Source organism: Lissotriton vulgaris, chromosome 4_1 (assembly GCF_964263255.1).
Source record: "Lissotriton vulgaris chromosome 4_1, aLisVul1.2, whole genome shotgun sequence".
Classification (NCBI taxonomy): domain Eukaryota; kingdom Metazoa; phylum Chordata; class Amphibia; order Caudata; family Salamandridae; genus Lissotriton; species Lissotriton vulgaris.
The window spans coordinates 1,535,972,375-1,535,997,173 of NC_141691.1; the positions used below are offsets into that span (position 1 = coordinate 1,535,972,375).

The 24,799-nt window shown below is 48.2% G+C and overlaps 1 protein-coding gene across 3 annotated transcripts in view; it reads left to right on the plus strand.

Annotated features, from left to right (window-relative positions):
* The window catches only part of UBXN2B (UBX domain protein 2B), a 373,909-nt gene that overhangs the window by 205,560 nt on the left and 143,550 nt on the right, over positions 1–24,799 (plus strand). For all 3 annotated transcript variants that reach the window (XM_086965774.1, XM_086965773.1, XM_086965775.1), the window contains one exon: positions 22,033–22,142. In XM_086965774.1, coding sequence (XP_086821900.1) covers positions 22,033–22,142 — 110 coding nt within the window. The remainder of the gene's footprint in view (positions 1–22,032; positions 22,143–24,799) is intronic.

A 24,799-nucleotide genomic window follows, 5' to 3' on the forward strand; every position in this document is an offset into this window, starting at 1 on the left:
CTGAACTTCTCTGCTGGGAGTTCTGACATGCCAAGTGGTACCAACTCCAGTTCTGGGCCTTTGGAGGTTGTTTTGCTGCAAATGTCGTAGAAAATCCATGCATCGACCTTCAGCGCCTGTTTTTCCTGACGCAGTACCGCTATGCAGATAAAAAAACAAGGCATCATCACAGCGGGGCTGAAGAATCGACACAGTGCCTGCTGTGCGGCTGTTAGAGCACCGCAACCCAAGTCCTGAGCACTGTGTCTCCAACATCCTAGGCCCCACCCCGACTCTGATGTAGGCTCTGCTGTGCAGCTGAAGAAATCGATGTATCACCGGTCACGTAGCTGGAAAATCGGCGCACCGCTTGTTTCGCCCCCCCCCACATCGACCCAGTGCATCTGGGTTTTTGACGCATTACACCTTTGTGCCAAGTTCTTAATGCGTGTCCGGAAATTGACACCTCACCTCTCCTGTCAGTAAGGAATTGCTGCATTGTCTCCCCTGCACTGAAGTAAGAATCGATGCATCACCTCCCCTGCGCTGCAGTAATGAATCGACGCAACACCTCCCCAGGGATTAAGGAATTTCAGCCTCTCTTTCCTTTGTACCGTTCATCTCCCCTGTGCCTGGTTACGTCCTTGATTTTGAAGCATCCCCGGTACTTTGTGATCAAAGTGGCACATCCATGGTTTCCTATGGACTGAACTATTTTGAACCTTTTAAAAGTTATATTTTTGCTTGTGTATGTTGGATTTTTGTTGTTTTGGGCTTGTTTTATACAAATAAATATTTGTTATTTTCCACAACTGGTGTGGTATCCTTTTGTACTGTTTTCACGGTGTTACTGTGTTTGTTTGTACAAAGGTTTTACACATTGCCTCTGAAATAAGCCTGACTGCTAGTGCTAAGCTAACAAGGGGGTGAGCAAGGGTTATCTTGGGAGTGCAACACCCTTACCCGGGCTAGAAAAAAGGTCCCTACTTGGACAGGGTGCAAGCCACTGTCAACCAGACACCCTCATTTCTAGCGGTGAGGGTAGGACCTGTGATTTGTGTACACTACTACAAGAGTTCAGACCATTATGCCACCACATACTATTTTTCCTTTTACCTTCTTGGGTTTGAATACTTCTTGAGTATTCTGCTACAAGCATGTCTCAGTCTAGGGAGTCAGCAGTTGCCCCTGTAGATTTAAATTTTGGGGAGAACAGGTTGGAGTCCTACAATGTGCAGCAACTATGCAGTAACCACAAGGTTCAGTTCAATAGCCTCACCAGAAAGGAAGGGCTACAAAAGACGCTGAGGGCTAGGGTAGCTGCCAGGAATGCCAATGAGCACTCTAAGGATCCTGTTGGGGAGATTGAGGAGCAAATCTTTCATGAGGACGTACTGATGGTTCATGATCTGCCTGAGGGGAAAGGTGCCCTCCAGGGCAGGGAGCAGTGTCTCATCTAAAGGTCTGTCATCAGAGGAGCTGGAGGACAGGCTTGAGTCCAGGACGCATGAGTTGTAGATAGAAAGGCTCCAAAATGCAGCATCATGAGAAGCTCCCGTTGGAGCTGGCTAGGCTCAGAAGGTAAAAGAAAAAGATGGTCTTGGATCACCATGTGTATTTAAAAGCGCTCGATTTGAAGTTCAAATCCAACATAGATGGATATAGTGTTTCTTTAGTGCACTCAGAGGTAAAGTTGCATACACCCACGGATGTTGTGAAAGATTATGTTGTGGGGGATGGCATTAACCAGTGGTTTAGGGGTTATGAGATGGTTTTAAGGGCACACAGGGTCCCTGAGAGATATTGATTAGCAGGTCTGTCGAATCGCTTCACTGAAGAGGGGAGCGGCACCTGTTGACCTTAGCAATAGAGGATCAGATGAGGTTCCCTGCCATGAAGGAAGAGGTATGGTCTCCCCCACAGAGTTACAGGGTAAAGTTTAGAGAGAGTTCTAAACTTGATTCACAAACCTGGGTTGAGTATGTTGTTTTCTACTGCAGAGCAATGGATAGTTGGGTGAAGGGCGGTGAGGTAGCAGACTATCGGGTGCTCTACAACTTGATTTCATGGGATCACTTCTCAAATCACTGTTTTCCAGAGCTGATCCAAAACTTGATTGACAGCAAGCTGACTGCCCCAAGGCAGCTTGCTAAGGAGGCAGACCTCTGGCTCAGCACCAGGGTCCAAAAGAAGTTGTACATGGGAGATTCCTCCAAGTGTGGGTAGGGTTCCCAGCAGAAGAGAGAGGGGGACAAGAGTAAACAGCAGACGTTCTCTAAAGTCCCAATCTTGTTCCCAGGGTAAAGATTACCGCCCCCAGGTGATAAGAAACCATGGCTCTCTTCAGGTAAACCTGCAGAGAGGGGTCCCAGGAATGTTCATGCTTGTGATCAGAAGGCCACATGAGAGGAGACCCCAAGTGTCCCAAGCGGGCACAGCTTCCCACCGGTGAGCAGTCCCAGTGATGGCCAGTGTAGTGCTTGGGGAGGAGTTGGCTCCAGGAGGGTGTGAGGACCCAGCTGAGATGACCCTTGTCCCACTAGGGGACAGTGAGATGGCCTAGAGAAACATAATGCCTGATAGCATGAAGAAGTACAGGCAGTGGATGAACATCAATGGACAGAGGGTAGAGGCTCTGAGAGACACAGAAGGCAGTGTGACTAATGTCGGGTGTCACCTGGTGTCACCTCGTGTCTGAAGAGCAAGTAGTTCCTAGTGTACTTCACCAAGTTGTGGCAGTAGACAACAGTGAGCACTTCTATAAAGTGGCTTAGGTTCCCTTGAATGGGGGGGGGGGGGGGGGGGGGGGTCTCAGGTTCCTTGTGAGTAGCTATGAACCCAACCATGCCTGTTGATTGCTCCTGGGGAACGACCTGGAACACATCGCTTGGAGGGGGTTGTAATAGAGTTCCCACTTGGAGATGTTGGGATTTCCCGAGTGTACGTGCCTGACCACGCAGTCCATTGCAGCCCAGGGTAATCAGGAGGACCTGGGGCCTAAGACAGTGGCCCAGGTGGCTTCCAAGAAGAGGAAGGCAGGGTGTGCGCAAACCCACTCCCAAAATTCCCACGGTCCAGGGGGAGGCTGAACTTGAGGGGGACGCCCCAGAACCAACAAGGGAAGAGGTGGCTGAACTGGGAGACTTGCCTGAAATGACCAATTTGAAACAAGAAGAGGGTTCCACCAAGGAAGAGTTCTGCATGGGGCAGAAGACATGCCCTACTCTTTTAGGTCTTAGGCAGCAGGCTGAGGACCAGGCAGCTGACAATTAAGCCAGATCCCATCTGATTTACTGGGAGAATGGTCTCCTTTATAGGGAACCTAAGATTGCTGAGCCTAATCAAGCCCATTTGCTGGTGGTACCCCTGTGCTTCAGATTCTTCCTACTGGGTTTGGCTCATGATGTGTCTTTGGCAGGATATTTGGGGCAGGGAAAGATCCTTGACAGGCTTGTTACCCACTTCTACTGTCCCCAAAGGCAATCAGATGCATTTTGACGGTCTTGTCTAACTTGCCAGGCAAGTGGCAAGAGTGGGGGTAGATGTAAGGCTCCCAGTCCAGCCCAAATTGCCAAGCCAAAAATTCCCTGTCATGAACATCCCTTTCAAGTGGGTGGACATTGTGGGGCCCCTGGATCCCAAGACAGCCATGGGCAACAGTTCCTCCTGGTCTTTGTGGACCATGCTACCCGGTACCCAGTAGCTATTCCTCTGAGGACAGTGATGGTGCCTACCCTAGCCTGGGCACCGACTGGGATCTTCTCCCCATGTGGGTTTCCACAAGAAAGTCATCTCTGACTGGGGTCCCAACTTCATGTCACTGTACATGAAGGCCATATGGCAGAAGTTGTAGTGTAGTTCCGATAGTACCCTTCATGCAGAACCTATGCTGTTTACGAATAACATATACTGTGGGTTTGGTGGCAAACTGACTCTGTACACCCCCCACCAAATATGTCAGCCTATGTTTTTGCATTAGCTAGCTTTCAGTGACACTAGAATCTCCTATTATCAGAGAGATTTGTTTTTGACAACCTCAGAACATAATAACCTCAGACTCGTGGAAACAATATATTACTTTTCACCCAGTCACTTGTGCTTGCTTGTTTCGCTCTCAGAGAGATACACGGAAGAAACAGGTGAGCGTGTTTACAATCAGAATTTATTGTACAGTTGTTCTTCTCATGTAAAAAAAAGTGCGCTGCTACAACTGTGACACAGTAGCAGAAATATAGAACCAGCAGTACAGTGAATAACAAGCATTTGCAATGCAATAGGTCTCACATTACTGAAAATTTGAGCTATTGGTGTTGCAAGTAATAAAGCAACACCACTAGCTCTTAACTTTCAGTAATGCGAGACCTATTGCATTGCAAATGCGTGTTTACATAAAAACTAAACGATTAAAGTATTTAAAGCAAGTAAGCTATTGGTGTAGCTCACCTTTCATTTCTGTGAAAAGAAGCCTCCGGGAGGCAATGGCGGGTAGCCTGAACAAGGAGCAGAGCACACAAGGGTGGCAGGAGCAGCAAGGCGATATGAGACCATGGTGGGCAGGGGAATATTGTTTGTAGAGGGGGAGTAGAGAGGGACCAGAGAACAATAGGAGAGTGTGGTGGGCGCAGAATTGAGTGGGCACAGCGGAACGAGGGAGTCACAAGAGAGAACAGAGTGAGGACCAGAGCAAGAAACATGGCAGGTGTGGACAGAAAGGGCTATAGTTGTGAAGCATTGCCACATGCACTTCAGTGCAAGCACTGGAGTAGAGGTGGACGGATACACCCAAATAGCCAATAGCATTAGGTGAAAGATTAGGTTGAAGGATACATCCAAACAGCTAATAGCATGAAGTAAGAGATAAATATTTTGCTAGGTTGAGCCTAGATGTGACTAAAACGTCTCAAGCTAGTGGATGAAAGAGGCTGGATGAGGAAAGCAAATGGTTGCCATGTTAGTGAATTGGCATTCATGGACCAACAAACATGGCAACTAAGTTGATTCTGTTGGCAGACTCTTGATTTTTAAAATGTTATCTTTAACCCACCTAATATTGCTTCCATTTCAGTGCAAGTTAATAGAGAAAGTAGCCAATCCAAAAGTTCTTTATTTCGGCCAACAAAGCCATAAAAGATGCAATAAAAACAGTAAAATCCACGTGCCATAAAAATACAAGTAAAAAAGAAGCATTAAGATACAGTCTAACACCAATTTTACACCAATTGCAAGAAAACGGAAATTAACTTCATTCATTATTTGTCAGGGTCCAAGGGAATCAAGATACTATGTAATGCAGTTCTTCTCACAGTTAGGGATTAGCTTTCAGCAATTTTTTCCTTCTCAGCGACATAGCCATTAAATACTTAGATAGTGCAAATACAATACATTGTAAAGTGCTTGACTTTAAAATTCTAAACGAATGTAAACAGTGTCTGAAGCCTAGATTCCTGCACAGAGGCACTAGCCAGTGCTTTCTTGGTTTGCTATAGGCAGGGCAAGAAAACAACACGTGCATTTCGTCCTCCACAGTCGCGCTGCACCCTGGGCAGGTTTTATCGTCTGGTGTAGACCATTTGCTTGTAAAGTCTTTAATAGGCAGTGTACCAAACCTCTATTGAATAAAGAGTTTCCTTGCGGTAGTAGGAAAAACAATGTCCATTAATTCTTCGAACTTTAATGAACTTTTGGAATCCAAAAATTGTTCAGTGCGGGTGCCAATTTTAGGGGAACAGAGGAGCGTAGTTAGGCTTTTGTCCTTGAAGATCTTAGTGAGCGATTTGCGAGAGACCTCAAGGCAGCCTCTTTCGGGATCATCCCACAAATCACCCAAGCCTAGTCGCAGAGTTTCTCGTTTTACATAGGCCAGCCATGGGATTCTGTCTGAACAACTATAGCTCAGGACATGCTTCAAATCTTGCCTGTAGTGGGACAGTTCGGTAGTGGACCATACCCTATGCCAGAACCTCAATGGTTTTAGGGCTAGCTCATCCCCTATAGAGGGGAGGCCCAGATCTAGTCTCAATGGTAAGAGAGGCGTGCTTTGTGGTAGGGCCAGCAACCGTCTGAGGAAGTTAGTCTCTACCTTGATGAGTTCGGTTCCAGCATTATAGCCCCACAGTTCACTACCATATAATGAGGCTGTTCTGGCTTGAGTTTTATACATCTCCAGTGCTGGGCTAACTGGCTTGAAGGTTGAGGAATTTGAAACCTTCAAAATGGCCCCCGCCATTTGCGTTAGCTTTAGACGGGATCTTGCTATCTGTGGACCCCAAGATAGATTTTCGTGCAGGGTTACCCCCAAGTACTGGAAAGTTGTGACCCTCTCCAGCCTATCCGATCCCATAGTTGGATTTGGCCTAGTTGTTCCCGAGGGATTGAATACCATGAACTTGGATTTGTCTGCATTGATCTCAAGGCCATGGGCTCTGCAGAAGTCCACAAACCCGTCCAATATCCGTTGTATCCCCATAGGGGATTTGGAACGCAGGAGAGTATCATCGGCGAACATAATTGCCGGAACCCTCCTGCCTGCCAACCTTGGGGCGTTATTGTTGTTGACGTTGTCAAGGTGAGATATTACGCCGTTGACATAGAGGCAGAACAGGTTGGTGCTAAGACACAACCCTGTCTCACCACCCTGTCAACTGGGAACCTAGATGACAATGTCCCATCCCTCCCGCACCTGACCTGGGCAAAATTCCCTTCATGCAGCCTAATTATTACATCCAGGAGCTGTGGTGGAACACCTAACTCCCTTAGGACCGCCCATAATTTCTCGCGTGGCACTAGGTCAAATGCGGACCTCAGGTCCACAAACACCATGTACAGACATCCCCCCTCGATCCTTGCCGCTTTCCAGAAAAGAAGAACGAGGCGAAAAATCTGATCCATGGTGGATGTGTTCTTCCTGAATCCTGCTTGGAGAGGGCTAAGGATCTCATTGTCCTCCATCCAATCCAAGAGCTGGTCGAGCAGAAGACGAGCAAAAAGTTTTTGGGGTACATCTATAAGGCTGATCGGCCTGTAGTTGGCTGGGAGCAGAGGAGAGCCCTTTTTGAAAATCGGTACTATCTCTGCGCCCGCCAAGTACTGGGGATCTCCATTCTCCTCAGGACTGAATTAAAAATAATGAGCAGATAGGGACCCCAGATCTCTGGTTGGTGCCTGAATAAGTCTCCAGGCAGTTTATCTAGGCCTGGAGCCTTCCCCCATGCAAGTCTCCCTATTGCGTTTAGAACCTCACCCAGAGTGAACTCTAGTTGCTCATTTTGATCCAGAGGGGTGTCAGAGACAGTCTCTATAGGCATAGTGGGACCATCCTGATACAGTTTGCTAAAGTGGGATTCCCATACCGAAGCAGCGATGTTTGGCTCTACAGCAGTTTTCGGTTCCCCTGATCCTGTATGTACTAATGACCAACATTTTCTAGAGTCCCTGTTTTCCAGGGCCATTGTTAGATTGTGCCATCTATCCCAATCCCATTCAGACTTGGCATGGGCAATTGCCTCCTTATATTTCCGTCTGAGCTCGTGTATTTTCTGTTTGTTAGTGCCAGACTTGACCATTGAAATCAGCTCAGTCTTGATCTTTTTACACGTAGAGTTATACCAGGCTGAGGATGGTGTCCTCTTCTTCCTTCTAACGGACACAGGGTAGAAGACCTCTCCTAGCTTGTCAACTAGATCTGTGTGGATTTGCCCTAATTTCTCATTAAAGTCTGTATCTATGGGTTGGTTAATCAGGTCGTCCATTTCTACTAGTCTTGGGAGCGCCAGGTCATAGATTTTCGTGATACACTCTGCAGAGTTAACTAATTTCCTCCATTTTACCCTACGTCTATTGTTGGATAATACTAAAGCCCCTGTGTCTTGATCAGTAACGTATAATGATGTGCTTTCTTTAGGCCCTGGGTAAACCATTTCCAGACAGAGAGCATTGTGGTCGCTGTCAGCTCTCACCGTCACCCTGAAATCCAGGACCTTAGACCACATGCTAGTGTCCACAAAAATATAGTCTGGGAGTGATTCATGGCCCTTCCTGTTGAAGGTACACACTGAGGGGCTGTCAGATGGAGTGCGCCTGTTACAAGCCCTCAGGGCGCAGTTCAGGGTAAGGGACATAATCTGTAACGCCAAAGGAGACCAAGATTTCGGACTAGGCGATCGGCAGGGGGGAATCCCCCAATAGTCGTCCTCAGCCGTCAGGGCACCCTCCTTTAGTCCATGTAATGGTTCAAAGTGGCAGTTGACGTCCCCTCCCACCAGAATCTTACAGTCAGTGGGTAATAGCCCGAGAAAGAGAGATAATTCATCTACAGTGGGTGATTCCAAAGACACACTCACTGGACGAGAGTAGACATTCACAATTGCTAGTTTATAGGCGTGTGGCCATTTAAGAAGAACGCATTGGACATCTTCCGAATGAGTTGGTATGTTTTTCGCTGTGCAACCCAAGTGGGTAGCAACCCATATTGCAAGTCCACGAGACGGCCTCCCTTTGCCTCCCCACTTAGCAGGGACATAGAAAGTTGCATAACCCACCCTGGGGTAAACTTCCCTAGCCCAAGTCTCCTGAAAGACACAGATGTCATTACTGCCCACCAGGGAGCCCCAGTCACTGCAATCAATTTTATTAGCAATGCCTGCGATGTTCCATGAGCGAACCTTCATCCTTTTTGGGCCCAAACTAGGCACTCTCGGCACTCTCCCCCCCTCGCACTCATCGCCCTGATCTTGGTTGGTGGATAACACCCCTACCGAGGGTACCTGTTCTACCAAAACCCCTGAATCTGGGGCATGTTGAGATGTAATATTCCGAGGAAGGATTTTTAATACATACCGACCCGGGGATGTACTGTGCGATTGTTTAGGGGATTCTAAGGTACTAGTAGTACTTGGCCGATCAGAGGATAAATGGACACAGGTAAGGTTGCCAGCATCAGAGATATCTAGCACTGTCCCCACCTGAGCTGTGTGGGGGGCCACCCCTATTCTTTCCCCAGTACATTCATCCCGCTGAAGTCAGTCTACCTGATCAAGACAACTATACCTGTTGGCATGTATATAGTTGCTCAAAGTTTGTATATCGTGACGCATAGGCATATCGTACGCATCGTACCACCATCAGCCCAGCAGGATTTCAACGCGGCTCGTGTGCTCTTGAGCTGGGCCTCCGGTACTCATCGTACCAACATCAGCCCAGCAGTATTGCAAAGCGGCTCGTATGGTTCGAGCCGGACCTCTGGTACGCATCGTACCACCATCAGCCCAGCAGTATTTCCACGCGGCTCGTGTGGTTCAAGTCGGACCTCCGGTACGCATCGCACCAACCTCAGCCCAACAGCATTGCGACGCGGCTCGGGTGCTTCGAGCCCACCCGCCTGTACGATGCGAACCGACCTTCCCAAACCTACAGCAGCTTATTGTGGTTCCCCTGAACTGACTCGTACTCTCGTACGCAACGTGGCAATCGTGCCGTCTCGTGCACCTAGATCCTAGACTGTGAGTATGCGAGTCGCCCTGGCTACTCAAACCCAACCTGAACTAACCCTGTCCCAGTTACCCCCCACAAGACAGTCGCCCCACCCTTCAGGCCCTATTGTGGATTGTTATTGTTATTCGGCCTTGTGATCAGTCATTATATAAAGAGTACTATATTTTCATATAAAACCAGTGTGGTGTCCGTTTGTAGTGTGGCAAGATATTACTGTCCATGGTCATAAATGCTTTACACCTGCCCTCGAGGTTCAGTCTGATTGCTTGGTTATACTACTATGGGGATAATCCCCTACCCTAACTAGAGGAGGCCGGTCCCTGCTTGGGCAGAAGTAAATACCTCTGCCAACCAGAGACCGCCAAGTCTAACATTGGTGGCAGCGCTTGGAATCCGAACTTGCATTTATGATTTATGTACAGTGATTTGTTGACGCACTACCTAGTGAGTGCAGGCCATAACAAAACCACTTAATCTTTAGTTGAGCAATTACAATTCCCTCACGGCAACATGAGTCTTGGGCCAGCTGCAAACCCGAGCTTTGAGGAATAGCAACTAGAGAACTACGCCCATAATGAATTAAGAAATTTTTGTAAAGAATTTAAGATCTCCACCACTGGCCTCAACACAAAAGTGGATCATCAGAAGGCGCTAAGGGCCTGGTTAACATCCCGAGATCCTCCACCCCATGTTGGGAGATGGGCAGCGGGAAGGGCTGGGGGGGGGGAGAGAGAGAGAGGGAGGGAGAGAGAGAGAGAGAGAGAGAGAGAGAGGGAGGGAGAGAGGGAGAGAGAGAGAGAAAGAGAGAGAGAGAGAGAGAGAGAGAGAGAGATAATATATATCTGGCTGCAGGGGGAGCATGAGAGGAGTCTCTGTGAACTAGAGCTCAAAGCTAGGAGTGGAGAGCCTACTCCTACGGGGGGCAGCACGCCCCCCGCTTGTAGAAAACAGGGTACACATCCCCAAGGATGTGGTAAAAGAGTATTATAGGAATGATGACATCCAACAATGGTTCAAGGCGTATGAGGTAGCTATGACCTCCCACCGGGTCCCTGAGAAAGATTGGGGAGCGCGGTTGTGGCGGAGATTCCTTAGTGAGGGGAGGGATACCTTTCTGGACCTACCGTCCTCGGTATTGAACTCATATAGCCATATGAAGGACGCCTTAATGTCGAGGTATGGAGAGAGAGAGAGAGAGAGAGAGAGAGAGAGAGAGATAGATAGCTGGCTGCAGGGGGAGCATGAGAGGAGTCTCTGTGAACTTGAGCTCAAAGCTAGGAGTAGAGAGCCTACTCCTACGGGGGGCAGCACGCCCCCCGCTTGTAGAAAACAGGGTACACATCCCCAAGGAATGATGACATCCAACAATGGTTCAAGGCGTATGAGGTAGCTATGACCTCCCACCGGGTCCCTGAGAAAGATTGGGTAGCACAGTTGTGGGGGAGACTCCTTAGTGAGGGGAGGGATACCTTTCTGGACCTACCGTCCTCGGTATTGAACTAATATAGCCATATGAAGGACGCCTTAATGTCGAGGTATGGTCTGAACCCGGAGATGTAGAGACAGAGATTCGGGGATTGTAAGAAAATCCCTGGCACAACTTGGGTAGAATACGTGAACTACTACAGCAGATCCCTAGAGGGCTGGTTCAAGGGCAGCAAGGTCACCACTTTCGAGGAGCTGTTTGATTTAATAGCATGGGAGCACTTCTATTTACATTCTTTTTCAGAGCTGCGCCTGCACCTGGTCGACCGCAATCTTACTGACCCTAGGAAGCTTGCAATAGAGGCAGACCACTGGGTGAGCACACGAGTCCAGAAAGGACCAGTGGGAGACTACGTCAAGGGTGGGCAGGGTCCCCGACAGCAAGGAGGAGGGAATCGGGGTTAACCGCGGGAGAGTCCCCCAGGGCCCCAACGTAACACCCCAGGGAACCAACAGCGAGGTCCCCAGCCTCCCCCTACGACCACCACCGAGGCCCCCACCAGTAGGTCGGTGCCCAGGAGCTCCATACTTTGTTTCAAATGCCAACAACAGGGGCACTACACCAATGATCCCCAGTGCCCCCTGTACAAACAGCCAGCACCTTCTGGTGCCCCTACCCGCCAGGTAGCCAGTTTAGCCCTGGGGGAGGAGTTAGAAGCCACAGAGGAATGGGGACCCGTAGCCATGTCCCAGGTCTCCTTAGGAGACAGAGAAATGGTCCAGAGAACTCAACTGCCGGCCAACACTAAGAAATACAGGCAGTGGGTGACCATCAATGGGCAGAGGGCGGGAGCCCTCAGAGACATCGGTGCAAGTGTGACTGCGGTCAGCTCTCACCTGGTCTCTGAAGACCAAATGGTACCTCACGCTTTTTGCCCCGTGGTGGCCGCAGATAACTCTGAGAGTCTCTGCAGAATGGCCCAAATTCCCTTTGAGGTGGGGGGGGGAAGTCTCAGGCACCCTGCAAGTAGCTGTCCTGCCTGCCATGCCTGTGGATTGTTTGCTAGGCAATGATTTAGAGAGCTCCCCGTGGGCTCAGGTGGAGCGGAAGGCTCACCTAGAGATGCTAGGATTGCCCGAATGGGTGTGCGTTACCACCCGGTCCATGGCCGCAAAAATAGGTGCTCAACCGGGTCTGGAGCCTGGAAGAATGGCCCAGGGCCCTGCCTCAGAGGAAGAGGAGGAAGAGAGTGGGGGCCCGGATCCCTCAGTTCCCACGGACAAGAAGGTAGCAAACCCTGAGGGGGGTGCCCTGGGACCCACCGGGGAACAGATAGCCGAACTGGGGGATATCCCTGAGCTGAACCAGTGGCAGTAGGATGGTGGGCCCTCCAGGGAAGAATTTTTTCGAGAGCAGAACTCCTGTCCCTCGCTCGTGGGCAACCGGCAGAAGGCTGTAGCCCTGGCCGCAGGTAAACAGTCCGGCTCACACTTGCTCTGCTGGGAGAATGGACTACTATATAGTGAGCCTAAGTCCGCGGAGCTGGGATCAGCCCATGTGCTGGTGGTACCCCTTCGCTACCGGGACTTCCTACTGGGACTGGCTCACAATGTACCTTTAGCCGGGCATCTGGGGCAAGACAAGACCTATCACAGGCTTGTCACGCATTTCTATTGGCCCCGGATGCGCCAAAACGTAGAGACCACTGCAGATCCTGCCCGACTTGCCAGGCAAGTGGAAAAAGTGGGGGGAAGCGCAAGGCTCCCCTACAACCCTTCCCGGTGGTCAGTACCCCTTTTGAGCGAGTACGAATCGACATTGTGGGGCCTCTGGACCCCAAGACCCCTATGGGCAACAGGTTTATCCTGGTCTTGGTGGACCATGCCACTCGGTACCCTGAAGCCATACCCCTCTGAACAGTGACGGCCCCCGTGGTGGGCCGGACCCTGATGGGCATCTTCTCCCGTGTGGGATTCCCCAGTGTGGTAGTGAGCGACAGGGGGACCAACTTCATCTCTAAATATATGAAGTCCCTGTGGCAGGAGTGTGGCGTTACTTACAAGGTCACCACTCCTTACCACCCCCAAGGAAATGGACTAGTGGAACGGTTCAACCGGACCCTTAAGGGCATGATTATGGGCCTAGAGGAGCCCCTGAGGCGTAAGTGGGACGTCCTCTTACCTTGCCTATTATTCGCATATCAGAAGGTGCCCCAGAAGTCCTTAGGGTACAGCCCCTTTGAGCTCCTATATGGCCATCCCGTCCGAGGACCCCTGAGTCTGGTCAAAGAAGGCTGGGAGACAGGCCCCAGGAACCCCCCCAGGATGTATTTAGATACATGTTGGCCTTAAGGAATCTGACCCGAAAATTCAGGGAACTCTCCCGGGCGAACCTGGAAGCCAGCCAAGAGGAAATGAAAAGCTGGTACGACCAGAATGCCACTCTGGTTGAGTTTCAGCCTGGGCAGCAAGTGTGGGTGATGGCCCCAGTGGAGCCCTGTGCTTTCCAGGACAGGTGGACCTGTCCCTTCAAGGTAGTGGAGCGCAAAAGCCAAGTCACCTATCTGGTGGACATGCAGTCTCAACGGAACCCCCTACGGGTCCTCCTTGTAAACCGCTTCAAGCCCCACGTTGAGATGTCTGAAGTGGGCATGCTCCTAGCCACTGATGATGGAGTGGAAGAGGAGACAGAACCTCTCCCAGATCTCCTGTGTGCTCAGGAACAAGATGGGTCAGTAGCCGGTGTTTGCCTTTCCCCCACCCCGACCCCTGAACAACACTGCGACTGACGCCAGTTATTGAGCGAGTTCTCCGACCTCTTCCCCCTGGTCCCCAGTGTCACCAGTTGGTGTGTCCACGATGTAGACACCGGGTACAGCATGCCTGTGAGGCACAAGGCCTACCGGGTCGCAGACAGGGTCAGGTTCTACATTAAGGAGGAGGGCTCCAAAATTTTTGCACTCGGAGTAATTGAGTCCTCTGACAGTCCTTGGGCCAGCCCAGTGGACCTGGTCCCCAAAGCTGCTGCGCATGGTGCCACCCCTGAACTGATATTCTGTGTGGACTACCGTGGACTTAATGCCGTTACCCGAACAGACGCTCACCCTATTCCCCGAGCAGATGAGCTCATTGACCGCCTGGGATCTGCCCAGTACCTCACTACCTTTGACCTCACCTCTGGGTACTGGCAGGTCAGCCTTCTCCACCCCCGATGGGCACTACCAATTTCGGGTAATGCCCTTTGGAATGAAAAATGTCCCTGCCACCTTCCAAAGACTGGTCAACCGGATATTGGTGGGGCTGGAGCAGTTCAGCGCCGCCTACCTGGATGACATTGCAGTGTTCAGTACCGCCTGGGACGAACACCTGCAACATCTCTGGGAGGTATTGTTGGCCCTGCGCCGAGCAGGCCTCACCATCAAGGCTAGTAAGTGCCAGATTGGGCAAGGGTCAGTAGTCTACTTGTGACACCAGGTAGGAAGTGGCCAAGTGGCGCCCCTCCAACCCAAGATTGCGGCCATCTTGGCCTGGAAACCTCCCACGACCCAAATAGAGGTGAGGGCCTTCCTAGGACTTACCAGCTACTATAGAAGGTTCGTCAAGGGGTATGGCAGCATTGTAGGAGCCTTGAGGGAACTCACCTCCAAGAAACAGCCCAAGAAAGTCCTTTGGACTCCCGCCTGTCAGAAAGCGTTTGACACCTTGAAGGCGGCCATGTGCACAGCACCAGTACTTCGAGCACCTGACTTCTCAAAATAATTTTTTGTCCAGAAGGATGCCTCGGAGCATGGCATAGGAGCGGTTCTGTCACAGCTGAATGAGGAGTGCCTAGACCAACCGGTAGCCTTCATTAGTAGGAGGTTACTACCCCGGGAACGGAGATGGAGTACCATTGAGCGGGAGGCTTTTGCGGTGGTCTGGGCACTAAAGAAATTAAGGCCATACCTATTTGGGGCTCACTTCAGGGTACAAACGGACCACCGGCCCCTCAGGTGGTTAATGCAGATGAGGGGGGAAAATCCAAAACTGCTGAGATGGTCCATTTCCCTACAGGGGATGGACTTCACCGTAGAACACCGGCCTAGCACCGACCACGCCAACGCTGACGGTCTGTCAAGATTCTTCCGCCTTAGTGAAGAGAACTCCCAAGGGGATGGGTAGTTCTTCCCGACTTTCAGCTGGGGGGGGACATGTGTTAGACCTTGCATTCTTGGCGTGGGTCCCTCGTCCCCTTTTTCACCCTTTTTTGCCCTCTTCATGTATGACCCACTTTTTGGTGCTGAACTAGACGCGCTGAGTACTGTACCCCTTCTAACCAGGACCATGGTGCAAGTGCTCCCTTTCAAAGTGTAACCTCGAACATTGTATCTGACCCGGGGAAAATGGTAGAACCTCCAAATTAGTGTCCCTAACATCAGGGGTATATAAGACATCCTTTTAAGGGAATGAAGGTTAGATCCTGAGCATAGAAATGACCCTTTTAGAAAATGTCTAGATTCCTAACTTCGTTGTGTGCCCCAGATGTGTAGTCAAATGTCTGGGCTGTCTCCCACAGCCAGGGGCTGCCGTTAGAGACGAGAGGCGGAGTAGTTTCAGGGAAGTGTCCTGCCTGCCACAATGCCGGCCCCACTTCCCGCTGAGTGGCTGACACCCCGGCCTCCCTCCTTCAAAGAACGGGGGTGCCATCTGGCAGGAAAGACCGACAACAGAAACCTGGGTGGAGGGGAACACCCTACCTGATCAAAGACTTCAAAGACCTTTTGGCCTATAACTAGGGAACCCTTGAACTGGAGGGCAGATCGCTTTTTGGAACAAGACGAGCCCTGCTGACTTTGTCGCGGCACACGCATCGTACCTCCTGTACGCAAGACCTTCCATCACCACGAGCCCTGCTGACTTTGTCGCGGCTCACGAATCGTATCTCCTGTACGCAAGACTTTCCATCACGACGAGCCCTGCTGACTTTGTCGCGGCTCACGAATCGTACCTCCTGTACGCAAGACCTTACATCACCACGAGCCTTGCTGACTTTGTCGTGGCTCACAAATCGTACCTCCCTTACGCAAGACTTCCCATCTCCATGAGCCCTGCTGACTTTGTCTCGCGGCTCATGAATCGGACCTCCGGTACGCATCGTACCGACCTAAGCCCAGCAGCATTTCAATGCGGCTCGTGTGCTCTTGAGCCGGACCTCCCGTACGCATTGTACCACCATCAGCCCAGCAGGATTTCAACGCGGCTCGTGTGCTCTCGAGCCGGACCTCCGGTACGCATCGTACCAACTTCAGCCCAGCAGTATTGCAACACAGCTCGTCTGATTCAAGCTGGACCTCAGGTACGCATCGTGCCACCATCAGCCCAGCAGTATTTCCACGCGGCTCGTGTAGTTCGAGCCGGACCTCCGGTACGCATCGTACCAACCTCAGCCCAACAGCATTACGACGCGGCTCAGCTGCTTCGAGCCCACCCGCCTGTACGACGCGAACCGACCTTTCCCAGACCTACAGCAGCTCATCGTGGTTCCCCTGAACCGACTCGTTCTCTCGTACGCAACGTGACAATCGTGCCGTCTTGTGCACCTAGAACCTAGACTGTTAGTATCCGAGCCGCCCTGGCTATTCGAAACCAACCTGAACTAACCGTGTCCCAGTTACCCCCCACAAGACGGTCGCCCCACCCTTCAGGCCCTATTGTGGATTGTTATTGTTATTTGGCCTTGTGATAAGTCATTATATAAATAGTAATATATTTTCATATAAAACCAGTGTGGTGTCCGTTTGTAGTGTGGCAAGATGTTACTGTCCATGGTCATAAAGGCTTTACACCTGCCCTCGAGGTTCAGTCTGATCGCTTGGTTATACTACTATGGGGATAATCCCCTACCCTAGCTAGAGGAGGCCGGTCCCTGCTTGGGCAGAAGTAATTACCTCTGCCAACCAGAGACCGCCAAGTCTAACAGGCACCCTGTGATAGGACCTCTAAGTTCGGTGAAGGAGGGCTGGGAGCAAGTTCAGAGGACCACCCCCTCCGCCCCCCAGGATGTATTCAGCCACATGCTGACTTTCTGGTACCAGACCTCTCCCTTGAAGAAACTTGCTCATATGAACCTAGAAGCAAGCCATGAGGCTAAGAATCGTTGGTACTGCCAGACTAACTCTTAAGTTGACTTCATTTTAGTAACCATTGATGAAATTCCATTTATTGATGGTGTTCTTCTTTGAGGTGGCCAAAAGACTGGGAAGGCGGGGCCCAAATGTGTAAACTTTCCTGTTTAAGATCTCTCCAGATTCTTCAACAGGAAGCAGGATTTCTGTAGAAGATGAGATAGTTCTTCAGCTTGGTAAAGATCAAACTTGTCCTCCTTTTTACCTCTCTGGATTTAGGGGGCAAGTCTTTACTTCACCTGCTGAATGTCCCAAAGGAAGTGGACATTTATCTGGTGCGCTTGTTAACAAATTGTAATGTTGCTGAATAGCTTGTAAGTGTTACAGTACATAGGAACGGCCTGAAGACCTTCCCTTCCACTTTCCATCTTGATTATTTGCATTAAGGCTCCTATGCTGATGGTGTGTTTAAATTGCCTGGAACAATCCAGAGTATATCGATGAGAGGTTTATTTACATTGTGGGTCCAGGTTAAAGGTGTGCTTGTGCTAACATCGGCAGTTATTAATTTGAGCAGGTGGAAGCTGGTGTAGCCCACCAGCACTCTATTCTGGGGACCAGCACTTACTTTTCATTGACATTGACTGAGGGCAAGTGAGGGAAAAACACAAGAAGGGGAAAGAAGGTGAAAGATGGAAAAATACCACAAAGGGAAAAAGCAAGGAACGGCAGGAGTGCTATAAAGGGGCAGGTAGTGCCTGTTACAGGAGCTGGACTAGAGAGGCCTGAGGTGGACTCAAGACCACTCAACCTTGCTATTTGGTGCACTGACCTTTGATAGCACCGGCCGCAAGCTTCTGAACAGAGCTTTGGGCACTGACATTCATTCTTTTATAAATTCCGCACGGGACACCAGCATGTTTGCTTAACAGCATCTTCAGTACTAGTGTCACATTGTCCTGTCACATTATCAACTGGACATGAGTGGGCATGGCCCATTAGAGAATAATACCAACATTATCTTCTTAGTGCTTCAAACTTGATGAATGTTTTCTTTTAAGTTGATTGAATGTACAGTAAAAGTTATATTTTGGTGAGCTGCTGGGGCTGTGAGGCATATTTTTGTTCTGTTGATCTATTGGATCTGCACAAAGACATGCCAATTAAATAATTTCTTAAATAAAGAAAGGAGTGGGATGAGGTAGGGGATGAGCAGGTAATGTTCCAAATATTAACCCTTAATAAGCATTACTCCAATCTGGTCTATCAGGTCCCAGTACTTGCAATCAGTCCTTAATCCTGGGGGTGCTTCGTTCTCCTCTTCGATCATTCTGGGATAGTTAAGCATTACTTTTTTACCCCTCCTTTAGGGAAGGGCTTTACTTTTTTATAAAACAATGACAATTGAACTTCATTTCGTGTGCGATGGACTCACCTCAGACAAGTAACGGGAGTAACAGAGTTTAAGTAATGGCATTTAATTCTAGGATAATGTGCATGACTGCCAGTTGTGCAAAAAAAGATGAAGATTAAAAAGGCATCTGGTTTCGTCCCTTCCTTGTCCGTAATTTTCCTTCAGTAGACACAATGTTTGTTTTCAGAGTTTGCACACGCACAGTTTCTCTTCTTTTATATAATACATATGCTGTTATTTTAATTATTTGCTGAGAGTAGAGTTTACTCTTCAGTATGGTCCTGAAGACTGAACCTCCACTGGTGGCGTACAGCCTATACTTTCTCCAAAAAACTGTGCGTTTATTAGACAACATAAAGGTTGCTAGAGAGTGAGACTGATTCTGAGCACCCCTCCGGATATGTTGGCCTATGTTCCTACTAGCTCACAATACAGTGCAGACAACCCTGACTCCCCAAGGAAATTGTGTTAACAGACCTAGAACCCTTTTGCTTAGTTACCTAGGCATACCCAAAGAGATACACAATAAATACAAGGTAGAACTTTCAATATTTATTGCAGCATTGTGATTCTTGAGTACAATACTTGTGCTGAAATAGTCAATAGAAGGAAACAGAATAATGTGATTAGCATTATGAGAATGGTAAAAAAGATTAACAGTTCAATGATTTTGCTTATTACAGAGACTGTATGCTTGCATACAAGTACTGTGATATATTGTACTACTCTCCTGACTCGCGCTTCCTAGTCTAGTGTGCCTAGGGAGAGGGTAAATCTGCCATATCCCTTTAGGGTGATCTAACTCCCTGTTACCTGTGGGTTAGTGTCAACAAGCTGCCCTTCTTGGTCTTAAGCCGGACAACATCCTTTGCATGAGGTAAACCGTTATCAGCTGAACTGCAATTCCGGCATGAATCGACCACTTAGTGTCAGCAGAATGCTCCTGAGTCTAAACAAAGGCTTGGTATAGTGTATAGATAATGACATAAAGGCAAACACAAGGAGATGATGGACAGAGCACTGAAACTTTTCAGGCACTTACGCCCAGTTACAGATCTAGATTGAATCCTTCATCATTTTTTAGCTCACTTCGCCACCCCAGTTCAGACCCAGCCTTATGCAAATGAGTCTTGACACAGTTCCTTATGGGAACAGTCCAGCCCGAACTGCCAAGCCTTCCCTGGACTGGAAACAAGCATCCTGGAACTGGACTGTTCCCACGAGGAAGAGGTTCAAGACTGAATTGCATATGCCTAGGTCTGAACTGGTGTGGCGAAGTGAGCTAAACAATGATGATGGATTCAACCCAGATCTGTGACTGGGGTTCAGTGTATGAAAAGTTTCATGGGTCCGGCCATCATCTCCTTGTGTTTGCTTTGTTTGCCCTAAGTTGGCAGTGTATGCCCAGACATGGGTCCCTTGCTTACTTTGCCACTGGATTCAAGCTAGCATGGCTGATGAGAGGTGTTACCCCAAAACCGGTCCCACAAAGCTTGTTTCCAGTCAAGGGAAGACCTGGCTTGGCAGTTCGGGCTGGACTGTTCCCCTGAGGAAAAGGGCCTAGGCCGATTTGCATATGCCTGGGTCTGAACTGTGGTGGCGAAGTGAGCTAAAGAATGGTAATGGATTCAACCCAGATCTGTGACTGGGGGAGAGTGTCTGAAAAGTTTCAGCGCTCTGACCATCATCTCCTTGTGTTTGCTATGTAATAGCATCATCCAAATTACCATGCTGATGCCTCAGTCAGGCCGCTATTGTTTATTCTGTTGTGATTGCTCTGTTGCAGAGTGGCCAAAACAAATAACATCTTGCGTGATGAACTTAGCCCTTTGTACAGAATGTTCAAGGTGTTCTGATAGAGTACCTACATAGTGGTAGTGTAAGCAAAACGCAGTTCTAAGAACATTATCCTATATGTGCACGCAAGTTAATAAATGTCAAATGTCATTGTGTTCAGGGATAGAAGGCAACATAAGAACAGGAGCATGTAAAATGGCATTTCTTAACCGGGCCTAGTGTATCCAAGTGACACTCGAGACCCACTATTCTAAAGGCACTACTTAAGAAAGCTGGAGGATCGATGGCTCACACATCCGGGTAGTTATATCCTAAATCCGAACGAACTTTGTTCTTCACAGACTTGTGGGCTGACGCTCTAGAAAGCCACGACATGAAATAGCATGCCGTCTTAATCATTTCAGACCTCTGAAACTGATTAGTGGCCTTATTGTGATTTTATTGTGCTGGTTGAATTTGAATATCTGGGCTTGGTACAATATTACTGGTGACTTTAGCTAGAGGTGGCTATTATTCTCTGTTTATTGCTTGAAATACTGCTACTATATGACACTCTATTGAATGTAGTTAAAGGTATGTACGTGTTAGGTCCATAAGCACAATAATGTATCTTAAAATATTTTTTTTCTGCCGGATTCAAACAGGTCCCAAAATACAATTTTCAAGTAGAAATACAGAGTCCAAAAACCTATTTAGCGAAACAAGGTTTTCACTCCAATCTTGACCTTATGTAAATAGGTGCCTACAGATATATTTAGTCGAGTTTAATTCAGGCACAACTCAATTTCAACGCGTTTTAGGACTCGTTCCGACCCCCCTCCCCCGCCCCCCTTTCCCCCGTGTTGTAATTGTTATCCTAGTATGTTTGGGTCAATGTGCTTCTTATCCCGATTAGGTGCAGGCGTTTTTTTTTTAAATATATATAGGAGAGCCATGTGAAATCGCGATTTTGAAGATGTCTGCTTTGGACTTCCTATTTCTTCAAAATATTTTTTTCAGTCTGTGTTTTTCGCATGCTACCAGCCGCCCAACCACTGCGTTTCTTCATGTTTCAATTCCTTCATCGAGAGAAATGAAGATCCTGCTGATTTCAAAAGCACTTGCGTCATAACTGATCACTACATTTTCTTTGCTCATCTTATCTGTTTGGGCCATGTCGCTGATTGCAGTCAAGGCTAATTGTCCATTTCAAGGGCAGCAGGTTGTCTCAATGCCACCGAACTCCCGTTCAAATTCAAAGCCAATGTTAACAGTCATCACTGGCCCGAAACGTGTTTCTGTGGCACGCCAGTGAAAGTCCAAAACTTGTGAGAACAAACAGAAAACTGCCCTGCCGGCGCCCTTGTGAAATGTGGATTCTTTTTCGTGCCATGCATTGAATAACCTTGCTTTCTTTCCACGCTTACCGAAGTTATTATTAAGACAGTTGATCAATGCGGTTATTAAAAAAAAATACAGGGGCCCATAACTTTATCGACCGATTATACTAAGATTGTTCCTACCTCATGCATCTTTATTCCATCATCTCAATATGCATTTTTTGTATTCCTCCATTTCTGTTTTCGTATCTTTCTCTGTCTTCTTCTTTCCCCTTTTTGCCTTTCTCTCTCCCTTTTTGCGGTCAAAGTTCGATGATAAAAATTAAGTTCATCTCATGAAAAAATAAATGAACCCCCTTTGCCCATCACCTGCAGTCACTTTTACAAATCGAACTGTCAACAATTCAACCGAATAGAAAGATGATTCACAATACTTTTTTTTTTTTTTTTACATCATATGTATGCATCTCTTTCTTTACATCCTGTTTGTTCTTTTTCCCAATAGGCTCAAGTTTTGCTTAAATTGTGGAGAAACGGGTTCAGTTTAGACGACGGAGATTTGAGATCCTACGCAGACCCAACTAATGCAGATTTTCTGGAGTCTGTTAAAAGAGGGTAAGCTCCGTGGGACACTTTTATGCTGATGACATGCGACTAATGTTGGAGCAGTGTACACCAATAAACAAGGCCTACCTGCTCAGCAACCTGGTGTGACCTGTACTCCACTGGCGTTACCAGTCTGAAACGAAATGGAACCTTTGAACTAGCTCTTCTTAATTAGAATAAGTCCTCTGTCACTATGTGTTTATCGCCTCTTCCTTTTTTAAACTTTCAACAAACTTTTTTTTGTGTGGGATTGGCGCCATTTTCCAACTGCTGTTCAGATTGAAATGTATGAAGATATGGGAGCCAGATCATCTAAAATGCCCATGTATTTTCCTTGCTTTGGGGTAGGGGTTGAGAGTACTGCTGCTTTACGATGTTAATGCCTAAAGATTTGCATGGGAAGGTTATTGTTTTTCAGAGATTTACCACCGTTAGGCACGACGGAGAGGGTCGCACTAACAAAAATTGAGGTAGTACCTAAAGTTCTTTCTTATAGCCTTATATCCCGCTGCCGAGGACTATTCGGTTTGTAAAAAACGCTGAACTTGAGCTATAGTTGTGATCCGGAAGGAAGAGGGCCTTTAACAATAGGTAACGCCTGAGGCAGAATGGCTATTAGAACATTCCATCTATTGAGAGTAGAACGCTCTAAATGAAACCGGCAGAAATGGAAAGACAAACATTAGAATGTTGGAGCAGAAGGCTTATATACCAGCCATTATAATCCCTGAGCCACTTCATTGTCTTCAATGGAGCTTTCTGCATTCCAATGTTCTAATATCGTGCCAACTTAACATATAGATTGCCCCAGAATATCTATAGAGAGCTAGATTGCTTTTGGTGGTATAACTGGTATGAACTGAGGGTTGTTGCAGGGTCACCCTAAGGTCACTGAAACTACAAGCCACAAGAGGGGGCTTTAAGTCCCAAATTTTGAACACCCTAACATGACAGTCCAACTTCAGTGGCCAGCGAGGTGACCAGTTATCAATCCCTTGGAAAGGAAATATGGCTCAGGCCGAGAAAAGAGCCGAACAATACCTTGCACGACATGTTGACTCCCGGGATACATACAGCAAAGGCCCTGTCAGTACTTACGGCAGCATCAGTCGCTAGTCTCGACTACACTTGATTTACACTGCCAGCATACCTCTAATAGGAACCTGCCACAGAATAACTGAACGGTGCTGCCTGGGTCTGACTGTAGTGGGGGACCTTTATGACTCTGTCAAGTTAAGTATCTTCACAGAAATAATAGAAGGCAGTATGCTCCTCCGGGCCTCTTCCCTTTCTTACAGGAGCATAGTAACGGGGGATACATAAAACATTGGTACCATGACTAAAATGAAACTTTAAACACAATACTGACACTAGGTGGAGGGCGACAGGCCATCATATTGCTCTATAGAGCCCTGCGTGCGGACCTGGATGGGAACGTTACTAAATTGAGAGCACAGTGGGAGTAGGATCTAGGCCTATAATTCCTTGACATAGACTGGAAAAATGCACCGTTTTACTCAGCCTAATTCATCAAGAAGTACCAGGTTCTAAACCTATGCTATTTTATTTTCTACACAGGGCATATCTGACCCCCAAAACAATAGGGCTGATATCCCAAAGCGCAAATCGACAGAGTCCCAGATATGGATCTTAGGCCGGGTTGTACCACAGGATATGATCCCATCAGTGCAATTGGATTTTCTGGGCGCAAATTAAAGCAAACAACTAACCGATCAAGGCTGCTTGACCCAAAATTTTGCTGGTTAGGAATGTATCCTCTCCCGAAAAAGGAAAGATGACAAATTCATATACCTATCGCTAGTATCGGTTAAAAGTTGCCATTGGCACTGTCTGGAAATCCCCAAAGAGACTGTGTGTGGTTTAATGAACAGAACGGGTAGCAGGCGGGCAACTAGAGCCAAATATCGGGGTGGGGCTGAAAAAGATTTTGGGGGGGGACGACTAATTCTGCTATCCATAGGCAGAGTGGCTCTAAGAAGGGGTGAAAACACTACAAAAGCCTAACTAACATTTAAATGGTCTTTTAAAGCCCTGTGAAGTACTTGGGTGTGGCTGCCCGGGCTGGCACACACAACGGGGTGGGCTGGATAATCATCCCATGGATAGCAACTAAGTAACAGCCGTGTGCTTGAGTTCTTTTGTCTTTATCTCCATTCCCTTCAGCAAACATGAGAGTAAACCAGCCTAGCTGCTAATGAACTGAGGCAGAGACAACCTTTTTACATATGAGCTATGAGGCCCAGGGAGGACCTCTGTATGAGAGGGCTCTTGTGGCAGGGTGGTCCTGCATACACCTGTCCCCTTTCTCAACTAACAGGTCTATAGAAAGTTGAACATACTGGAATGACCACATGCAATCTAGCTTGTAAAAATCTCCTCAGTATCTCACAACCGCTGCTTACCATGACTCCTCAACTCAATCGACGTGCCAATAGCCCTGCAGCGTGAAACAGGATCCACCCATCATGCGTTTGCTTCAGGCTCAGGCTCAGAGGAACTAGTTCACTAATTTTTCATCAGTTTGCTGGTGATGAAATCACTTCATTCATCTTAGTTTGCCGGCAAATCCAGCTCTCCTCTGACCCAATCACACTTTGACTCAGCTTTTCCGTAGCTGAAGCACCATATTTTGCATCCACACTTAG